The sequence below is a fragment of the Hippopotamus amphibius genome, chromosome 6 (genome assembly GCF_030028045.1).
Source record: "Hippopotamus amphibius kiboko isolate mHipAmp2 chromosome 6, mHipAmp2.hap2, whole genome shotgun sequence".
Taxonomy (NCBI): Eukaryota; Metazoa; Chordata; class Mammalia; order Artiodactyla; family Hippopotamidae; genus Hippopotamus; species Hippopotamus amphibius.
This window is the reverse complement of record NC_080191.1, coordinates 42,864,287-42,874,895: the sequence shown is the minus strand read 5'-3', so window position 1 is coordinate 42,874,895 and position 10,609 is coordinate 42,864,287. Positions and strand designations below refer to the sequence as shown.

The 10,609-nt window shown below is 50.1% G+C and overlaps 1 protein-coding gene across 1 annotated transcript; it reads right to left on the bottom strand.

Moving 5' to 3' along the window:
• Positions 1–4,707: 4,707 nt before the first annotated feature.
• Positions 4,708–7,908, bottom strand: SLC35D3 (solute carrier family 35 member D3). The gene is made up of 2 exons (XM_057740155.1): positions 7,455–7,908; positions 4,708–6,447 (listed from the first exon to the last, which is right to left on the bottom strand). The coding sequence occupies exons 1-2, from the start codon at positions 7,891–7,893 to the stop codon at positions 5,636–5,638; spliced, it is 1,251 nt and encodes a 416-aa protein (XP_057596138.1). The 5' UTR covers positions 7,894–7,908; the 3' UTR covers positions 4,708–5,635.
• Positions 7,909–10,609: the final 2,701 nt, after the last annotated feature.

Below are 10,609 nucleotides of genomic sequence, written 5' to 3'. Positions count from 1 at the left end.
CCTAGTCAGGCTCAGGTAACAGCCTGTATGGTGAAAAATGAAAAACAAAAACAAGCCAAAAAACCTCTTTTGGTCCTTCACGCCACCCTGTTGGCTAAGAACCATTCATTTATAATTGTGTTACTCGGGACTCTTTGGGTTGAAAGTGGCAGAAGTCTTAACTTTAAGTGACTTGAGCAAATAACAACAATAAAAAAGACTTTGTCTTATGTAACTGACAATCTGAGGGATAGTGCTAACATAAGTGAAGGTCAGCTGAGTACCAGAGCCATGTGAAGTCACCAGGACTCAGTTTTTCTCTCTCTCTACCACCCTGGCCCACCTCCCTGTATTGATTCCTTCCTATTATATCTTTTCCCGGTGGCAAGATGGCAGCATCCCATTTGCCCCACCCCCACCCCATCCTCCTAGGTTCAAGTCCAGTAGGAAAAAAATATGCAACTTAAGTCTTACCAAAAGTATCCTTGCACCTCATTGGCTCTGACCAAGTCCATTGACCATCCTGAATGAATGGAGTTTCCAAGTGAAGGAAATGCTTTGATTGGATTGGCTGAAGTCATACTGAGGATGGAAGCGTGGAGTCAACACTATCTGAACCACATGAACTCAGAAGTGGAGAAAGGATGGTTCCCCAAGAGGGGCTTTGAGAGTCCATTTTACTAGCTGTATGGCCTGCTATTCCATATTCTACTCTGTTCTGCTCACAGGCTCTCTTCCAAACCTTGCTGTTTTATCTCAGGAGCAGGACAAAGCAAATGCAGAGAGGAATATATCCACAATCAGAGTTTCTTATTATGTGTGTAGGGTGTGGGGGGAGGGGGTGACCAGGGAGAGGGTACAATTTCAGCAGATGCTGTGGTGAAGTTCATCCTGGCAGACCTAACATGGTATCTAGAGACAGAAGCAACAGATGAGTCAGGTAGGCTGTCACTAGTGACAATTGACACTAGTGACAATTACCATGGCAACCAGTCTCAATGTGCATTGCTCACAATGCACTTGGACTCAAACGTTGCCCACACTCACATGTATACATCATCACAGCTTACATGCACGTGTGACCAATACTCAACATGAGGTACAGAGGGCAGGAGTTACAAGAAGGGCCAGTAGGGTGCTTTTACTTTCTTTTGGAACCTCCCTTAGGAATGCTGACCTTCCCTTCCTAATGGCTGTCTTTACAGAAGTTGAGAAGACTTTTCAAAAGTCTTCAGCCAAGACTTCTGGGTCAGTTCCATCATGTAAAGAACTTGAAAGGTGTTACTATCATCCTTACAAGCAGAAAAAGATGAACAGACTGCAAATCAATGACTTTTCAAGGACTCATCAGAGAACAGAGGTCAGAGGCCAAACTGCCATCCCCACATCTGGATAGACAGATGAATCCAGAAAGTTAAAGCAGAGACCTCCTTAGCTGGAGCAGAAGCCGCTGGAGCCATAAATTAGTAGAAACACATAAATGGTAAATTTTATAAATTTCTTGAGTTTGACTGTGGATTATCACAAGAGTAAGAAACTCCTAGGGGCCACAGTCTAAGGGGATCCTCCACATTTTCATGGACTTGACTTCCAGGAAACCTTGGCACTCCCTCAGAGGGAGGGAAAGAGTAATCACTGTGAAATATGCCCAGAGTGTCCTTCACGAAGGCCTACTCTCCAGGGGCAGAGACTGACCAGAGTTTCCCACCCTGGGGAAAGGGCGTTTTTCCCACTGGAGGCCCCTTTGGCCTTCATGTCTCATCTAAAGGGAGAGAAAATAAAAGGCTAAGAAATGCTTGTGAAAGTCACAACCCAGGGACACAGGCCACTAACAGACTAAGATGTAATAATGAGACTGTAGAGCACGTCCCTTCCCCTACACTTTTCCAGCACAGCAAAGAGGCTCCAGTATAATGAGAGTGGATTATGGCTGTAAGAGCCACAGCAGGGTGTCAAACTCTATTTAAGGCGGAGTTCTTAGAGAAGCCCAATGACAACAGGGAGATAAAAACAAGAACACTAGAGGAACTTCAAGACTCTGGCACCTACAGTTGCATTAACAAAGCCCAATTCCTAGCCATATTATCATGAAATCTCACACTAGAAGCATATTTACCTCAGTTTTTATTATCCCACACATCACCTGGCTTTCAATAACAACAAAGTTATAAGGCACATTAAGTAGCAAGGATAAAACATGTCTGAATAGTTAAAGCAAGCATCAGAACCAGACTCAGATATGACACAGAAGTTCTGGAATTACTAGATAGGGAATTTAAATTAACTATAAGTAATATACCAATGGATCTAATGGAAAAAGTAGACAACATGCTAAAGCAGATGCGCAATGTAAGCAGGGAGATGGAAACTCTAAGAAAGAATTCAGAGGAAATGCTAGAATATTTTTTTAAGAAAAAAACAAAACACTGTGACAGAAATGAAGAATGCCTTTGATGGGCTCATCAGCAGACTGGATGTGGCCAAAAAATACTCAGTGAGCTTGATAGGTCAATAGAAACTTTTCAAAATAAAAGGCAAAAAAAAAAATCTTCAGTCAGTTAAGGACTTGCGAATTTCACCCAGCTTTGTCTTGGTGAAGTATTGCTATTAGTCATACAGACTATTAGGCTGTCTGACACCACTTTTGTAGGATGGCTAGTCTCATAGAAGTTTAGGTCACTGCTTCAGCTCTGCTCAGCAACCCACAGTAGCAGGTATACACCCTCTCACATGCACAGTTCTGGGAAATCATTCACCCCAGAGCTTCTGATTGATCTATGTCTCAATTAATGATAGAGGGCTAGCCAGCATTTGGGAGGGGGTCCAGCAGCAGCGCCAGCATTGAGGAGGCCTGACATCATGCTGTGTTCCAGATAGCTCCCAGCTGAGAAGTGGCAAGTGCGTGTGAGGCAGGGCCTCCATCCTGAAGAACTGATAGAGGAACAAATTGTCATTTGGGACAAGACACCTAAAGGCGCACAAGGTGGGCCATGTTCTCAGAAAAAGGGAGAATCCAAGTTGTCCAAAATGGGCACAAAGACTGGGTCATTCACGCAACACCGGTGACTTCCAGCTGAGTCCCTCCCACAGTGTTACCCTGGAGAATGCTGGAAACCTGCTTCCTGTCTGCCTCAACGCCTTGCCAGAGCCCAGAGGTCAGGGTGGACCTGAGCCTGTAGATGGGCTCAAGTGCTACTGACTGTGGAGGAAGGATTTGCAAACCAGGCCATGCCTGTGACCTGCTCATGCCCTCCAGGCACTGACTCCCATTCTGCCCTGCCCTGTGATCTGTTTTCTTGCTCCATGGAGAGACTCCCAAGCTTTGCCCAAACCAGTGCATGTGACACTTTTGATCTTCCTGGGTTTTTCCTATCCTATCATACTCTCACCCACCCCTCCCACCACAGGCGCCTGTGATGGTTACTTTTCCAAGACAACGTGTCTAGGCTGTGGTGTCCAGTTGTTTGGTCCAATAGTAGTCTTAATGTTGCTGTGAATATGCTTTTAAGATATGACTAGTATTTACATTCAGTAAACTTTGAGTAAAGGAGATTACCCTCCATAACGTGGGTGGGCCTCATCTAATCAGTTGAAGACCTTAAGAGCAAAGACTGAGATTTGCTGAAGAAGCGATTCTGCCTCAAGACTGCAACATAAAAGCCCTACATGAGTTTCCCACTTGCTGGCCTGTCCTACAAATTTTAGATTTGCCAACTCCCACAGTTGCCAATTTTTTAAAGTAGGTAGATGGATAGATAGATGATTGATAGATCTTCCAGGATCTGTATACACACAAACACACACACACACCTTCTTGGTTCTGCTTTTCTGGAGAACTCTGATACAGTGTCTCTACAAGTTTATTGACAGAAAAGAGTTGATCTTTTTGTAATAAATGCAAGCCCACAGTTTTAACCAAAAGGAAAATTTTTTTCAGTGAAAAACATTTTGTCCATTTGCTTAATAGTGGACTTAACAAAAATATATATATACTTCGTTCAGCTTTGCTGTTTTTCATTAATTCTCAGCTTCACAGAGTTGCAGCAGGATATTGCCTTCTGGCATGGTGGCGTTACAATTAATGCTTATTTTGCAAGAAGTCAGTATACCTCTGGCCAACCATTTCTAACTGCAGCCATATGAGAGCTTCTACATCGTAAATGGCTTGCACAGGCATCTATGGAAACAATCAACTGCCCGTGAAGACAAGTAAACCAGAACCAATCACAAACCATCACAATGACACTTAGCAGCTTGTGGAGACAAACTGATGCCTCTGCTTTTTGCTTTGTTTTGATTTTTGGAAAATAAAGAAAAATAAAGGATGCCACCATCTGAGAGTCTCAGAAACATGCTGGCAAATAATGAGGGTCTTCACCTTCCAAGTACCTCTCTGGGAGGGGGCTGACAGGAAGACTGCCCCTTTGCTGCCGGCTACTATGAGGTCTCAAACTCCATGTGAAGTGAAATCGGCTGTGGATGGCTTTCATACTGCAGCAGGAGGCAGGACTTTATTTTACTTTACTTTTTCTTGACTGAAAAATGAGAGTGCTTTTGATGTTGTTGTTGTTGTTTGAAACCAAATTGCCATGCTAGTTTAGGAAGTTCCTGATGGGGTGGGTCCCACATCCCAGATACTAGACACCACCATTGAGGGCAAACACAAGCCTCACAGCAACAACAGAACATAGCTGTGTCTAAAATAAATTTCTAACAACATACCTTTTAGCAGAGAGACTCATACTTTATTTTGACAAATATAAGATAGAAAAATATCATAAAGTGAATATAGCAGTTGTTTTTTTTATAACACGGTTTGGGATATGCAGTGCGACTTGAAAGGCATAGCTTAACAGAACAGTCTCATTTCTGTTTGGGTTTCAGTTAATACTGAATTATACGTCAGCCGTTGCATTTACTTGAAAGAATACTCGACACAGTAAACTGTTTTTTTTAAAAAGGTTATGGCATTCAATAATAAATATTGTAAAGCGATGAACCAAAACGACTCTCAAATTTTTTTATAATTACTAAAAACCAACTTTAAACTTCGTGATTAAAGCTAAGAATTCATAGTTCCAAAATAGCTTTAACATTTTCTACCAATATATAATAGAATAATAGAATAGTAGAGCACTTAGACAGTTTTTAAAAGTGAGGAAATAGTAAACATATTTCAGATGACTATAAACAGTAAACATCAATTCAGTGTATTTAAATATGTCATTTCAATAATATACTCTTCCCAACTGGCCATAAAAACTATAGTTCTGTCCTCAAAAAGGTGCCCCTGCATATAACCTTTGAGCTTGTGAAGCGTTGCCAGCATCTCTACACTCCATCTTTGGAGGGGGTGGTTGAAGGGCTCTTGGTACATGCAGATATTTGGTTACGGTCACAATGACAAAAAATGTGCCAGGAGTCCGCAGCTGAAACCCTGCCTTAATTTGTTCACCACCCTCCATATTCTTTTGTCTCTGTGATGCTAAATAATTCACACGGGTGCACATTTTGTTGCTGTCAGGCGTTTCAGCTTCTTTCTTTGTTTCCCTCCCCATTCCTCAAAGCATAAAACTGAGCGGCCCCTCATTAAAATATGTCATCTCTAACATAGAAAATAAGTGTATGTACATATATACATACATGCACTTCCTTTTCAAGGACTGGGTAACTCTTCATTTTCTATCAAATAATCCTTCTTCACATACTTGGTTCCCCTAACTAACCTCCACACTTCGAGGTAAGCATCCCTTAATGATCTCTTGCCAGCTTCTTCAGGGCTGTCTGAGGTCTGCGAGCTCCCAGCCACCCGCGGGACTCCTCTGGGGCTGCCCCTCGCCTCCTGCCCACCTGCTGCCTTCCCACCTTCTGACCCGCCATTTCCACCCTCGGCGGGCAGCTCCTCCATGACGAACGGCAGCTGGTCTCCACTTAGCTGCGCCTCCTCTCCCCCGGGCTGAGTCTCCAGGTCCTGGTAGTTGCTTTGCTTTCTGGTTTCCAAAAATTTGGCCACACAGTAAATGATGGAGCCCAGGGTGTTCACCACGACGCCGGCAATGAATAGAGAGGTGGGCTCCACATCGCTGAAGGCCACCATACCCACCGTGATGGTGGCGATGCTCTTCACCACCCCCACGAAGCTGGTGGTCACCGCCGAGTTGATGTAGGTGCAGTGCAGCGTGGTGAAGTTCATGGCACAGCCGATCAGGACGCAGGCCACGAAGATGCCCACCATGGCCGGGTCCTTCCAGCCGGGGAAGGTCCAGGCGTGGATAGAGTCGGTGCTGGCGAAGGAGCAGATGACCAGCAACGGGGTGGCAGAGACAGCGATGACGTACTGCGCGGTGAGAGGCCCGTGCTCTGTGTCTGCGCTCGCCTTCTGGATGAGCACCAGGTAGGCGGCGTGCACCAGCACCGCCAGCACGCCCGTCACGTACCCGATGGGGTCGCCGGTCAGGTCGCCGGCTCCTGGAGCGCATCAAGAGGACAGAGGAGCCAGGGCAGGAAGAAAAAAGAGAAGACAACGGGTTGGCGAGGGTGGATATGCCCTGGGGCAACGGCGTCGGTTGGCAAGTAGAGACGGGGTTCGCACCTCAGCTCTACCCACGCGTATCAAAAGGAAGAGCCAAGCTCAGTCAATGCCCAGTTAGAGGCAGAAGGAGAGGCACGCCTTCCCTTCCTTATCCCCGGGGGTCTCTCGTCTACTCTATCCAAGACAGAGGCCCGGGACAGCGCAGATGCCCCCAGAGTAGGCGCTGTGGCTTCCCCGAGCTGGCACAGATGTCACCCAGGCACGTAGTACACCTGCCGCCTCCGTGGGGCACCAGAGGAGCGAGGGGGCCCCCGGCTAGTGGCTTCTAATCTCAGGCGGGCTGGGTACGGGGGCGAAGAATGCCCTCCCCTCGACCCTCGAATGAAGGTTTCCCGTTCCGCCAGCTCCCATCTCGCTCAGTCCTCCAAGCCCGACTCGCATTGGTCTCAATTCAGTTCCCTCTGCCTGGTGCCCTCACACCCCGCGCGGCGCCGGAGATCCCAAGCTAGCCCCGGGGCTCAAGCTTGGCCCCGAGTGACCCAGGGAAGTTCACGGCTCCCTCCTTCTGTCTCGGTCTGGGGACTCTAGCTCCCAGGCTCAGGCGGCGCTCCCACCCCTCCCGGAGGAAGGAAGGAATAAAAGGAGAAGACGAATGGGGGAGGGCGATACCGAGTGAAACAGGGGCGGGGGTCGGAAGCCAGGACTAGTGGGGCTCGGGGGGGGGGGGGGCGGGGGGATTCTGAAAGAGGAGGCCGGAGCGCAGGAGAAGGCTCTGCTGGGTCTCAGAAGTCCCGTTTTCGAGCCGAGGGACCATGTTCAAAGCTCTCTGCTTCTCTCTGCCTCAGTCTCCCCATCTGGAAGTGAGGGCTTTGCCCCAAGTGATTCCCGCGGTCTCTGATTGGTGGGGTGGGGTGTACCGGGGGTCCGCGCGGGTCCCGCTCACCTGCCAGCGCCGCGCCGCAGGTGGTGATGAGCACGGCCGCGAGCACCCCCGGCGAGGGCGCGCCGTTCTTGAGCACCAGGACACCGATGAGCATGGTGACCAGGGGCAGGCAGCGCTTGAAGACCACGTACATAGGCAAGCTGAGGCCGCGCAAGGACCAGAGCGTGAGGCTGGACTGCAGCGTGGAGAGCACGGCGACCCCGGCGAAGGAGCGCGCCAGGCTCAGGCCAAAGGGGGGCACCGCGATGAACCCGAGGCGCCGCAGCAGCTCCAGGCTCAGCGCCGCGGTGGAGCTGGTCAGGCACTGCACCAGGGTCAGGAAGGAGAACTGGTAGCGGCTGATGAGGAACTTGAGCAGGATGTTGAGGGAGCCCGAGAAGACCCCATGCGCGATGGCCACCGAGATGCCCAGCACGCGGCCCCGGCACAGCTGCCGCATCGCGCCTGCCCCGCCGCACCCGGTGGTGGCGGAGCTCCGGTACCTGAGGAAGGAGAGCGGGGAAGAGAGCCGGGAGGAGCCGAGCGAGGGCGGCAGGGGTGCCCGCCCAACACCACGGCGAAGGGCAGGGGGCGCCGGCTCGGCTGCGGAGGGCAGCTCCAGCCAGGCGTCCTCGCGGCTCGGCGGCTCCGCGTCCGACTGCCCCGCAGCTCCGGGGAGGCAGTGGCGGGGGCGGGGGACTCCGAAAAGTGGCAGGGGTGGGGGGCTGGTCTGAGAGGAGTGGCGGGAATCCTAGCGACAGCGATTTGTAAGTAGGTGACGAGCCGCGATGGGTTGTGTCCCGCGCGGTTTCAGCGTCAGGGGGGACCCTCTGCGGCTGGCAGCCCCGGCAGCTGCCGTAAGAGGGTCCGGACCTGCGCCCCTCGGGCACCTAGCACCCACCCGGACGGGCTCTCCGCGCGCGGCCCCCTCTCCTCCCGCATTGCCAGCTGCTCCCGCCTGTGCTTGCTGCCCAGCTCCGAGCTGAGGGGCCCGGGCTGGGGAATCGCGGGCACAGCTAAAGATTCTAGAAACAACAGCGTTCCAGGGCCGAGCACCGTTTATTAGCGGCAACAAGTGACAGCGCCCTCAGCCCCCTTCCCCTGAGCTGCGGAGGCTTTTCCACCCACGGTTCCTCGCAGCGCAGTCGCGGGACCCTGTTCAGCTGCCCTCCAGGGAAGGGAAAAACGTCGGTGCCCGCGGGCTGCCGGGCTCCCGGATGCTCGGGCGCCAACGCCCCACCATTGAAGGAACCCGGGGCCCCAGGACGCCGCCCGGGCGTGCTTTATTTCGAGCGCGAAGCCGATCCCTTCCAGTCCCGGGCGACGCGCTCTCCTCTCTGTGCACCTTCCAAGGAGGGGACCTGGGATTACGCTCGCAGCTAGGGGCGGGGGGAGGTTCCCGGGGGCGCCGGCCTCCAGCGGCTGCCCAGCCTGGGGGCGGAGGCATGGACACCTATTACAAGTGAGGCAAAGATGTGAAATAAGCAAAAAAAGCAGAAACTAGTCCAAGTAGCCTCTCCTAGTTCGGGAGGGTCGCCAGGGAGACGGTTGCCGGGGGTGAGCTGGGAGCTACTGGCCACTCTGGGGGATGGGGTGGGGGTGGAGGCCGGGGAGGGAGGGTGTGGTCCCAGGGGCTGGAACCCCGGAGTTAGCGCAGAGACTGGGTGCAGCTTCCTCTGGATACCCGGGAACCGACCGCCGCCTGCGGAACCGTCACGGGCCGCGTTGGGGAGCAGGACGACCACTGCTACCTGCGTCGCCGGCCCAGGGCACGTCTGTCTCTCCCGCAGGACTTGTGAACTGTTTACTTCTTATTTGGCTAAGAGTAAAAAGAATGAAATTCTTATTTTCCGCGGGTGCAAGACTTCTGTGTCCCTTTGATCTGAATTTCGTTCCCTGGAAAGTAATATCCTGACCCGTAAACTCAGTAGCAACAGAGGGTTCGCTCAGCGGAGGTCACTGCTAAGTGTCAGCACAGTTTAGTTTTTGTGCTGCTTAAAAATTACTGGCCTGGCCAGGGTTTGGGAGCGAGGAAGAGAGCTCTAGATCGCTGCACTCTACCTCCCTTTTCCTTCACTTCTATTCGCTCCCCACCCACCACTGGGATCCCTACCTTCTAACCGCCGCATTGCCCTAGTAATTCTTTTGTTTTCTCCTCCATATTTCCACCTCTGTGCTGAATGCAGCGCTTCCAGCCCAGATGTTGAAGCCGCGATTATTGTCGCAGCAGGAAAATAAGTTTACATCGGAGATTGGTAGCATTACTGCAGCCCTTCATCTGGATCAGCTTTGTGTGTGCTGGGAGCTCACTTTGGTGGGAGAGAGCTTGGTCTCGACCAGTCCTCCTGCTGGGATGCCCGGGGCCTACTAGGGCCACCTCCCTGCCCCCCCACAGGTGGGCACTCAAGAAAGTGTTTGCAGAATGGCCCCCTGTGCCAGCTTTCCAGGAATAACACTGGAAAGCATTGTACTGAAACCAGGGCTTCTGGTTCCCTGGGGAATTCTTGGGTTTTTGTAGCTACAAGCTAGGGTTGCACACTATTGGCTATTTCAGGGACTCTGTTTTTCAAGTGTTGATGTTCTTTCTTCAGAAAATAATGAGGTTTGAAGCAACAGGTGAAATTTATGTGTATGTGTGTGGTATAAGCATATATTCAAAGTACACTCAGATAAAAACTTTGAAAATTATTTTTTTTAAGACAGCATCAGCAAATAACACATTTCTACTTCTGGGGACAAGAATTGTCTGCACAGACCTGGTTTTGGAATGATTCATTTCTGCCAGAAATTATAATTGCTGCCATTTGTGGTACTAACATTAGGTAAAAGATTTGGGGCTGATTCAACTATCTTACCCTTCTCATTTAGGCAAGAATATTCAGCTTAATGTTTGGAACCCACATTGGCATGAAACAGTACATTTTCTCCATTTTACTGCATATAATTTTTTCCATTAGGGCTTTCATTTAAAAAAAATTAATACCATCTCCCACGCCAGTTACTAGATAATATTCTAAAAGAAAAATGGGAAATCTTCTAAAGAAAAATGGGAAAAATAAGAATACTATATTTAGCAAGGTTAACTGTACATGAATGTAGATCTGAAGGTCAAAAAGCTATTTGACTGACTGATATTAAGGGTCTAGACCCAACCTCCATTATCTTTGGAGCTACAC

Coding starts and splice junctions, on each gene's coding strand:
- SLC35D3 (XM_057740155.1), bottom strand. CDS start 7,893: ATGCGGCAGCTGTGCCGGGGCCGCGTGCTGGGCATCTCGGTGGCCATC. Junction 6,448..7,454: donor CTGCGGCGCGGCGCTGGCAG/GTGAGCGGGACC, acceptor GATGCGCTCCAG/GAGCCGGCGACCTGACCGGC.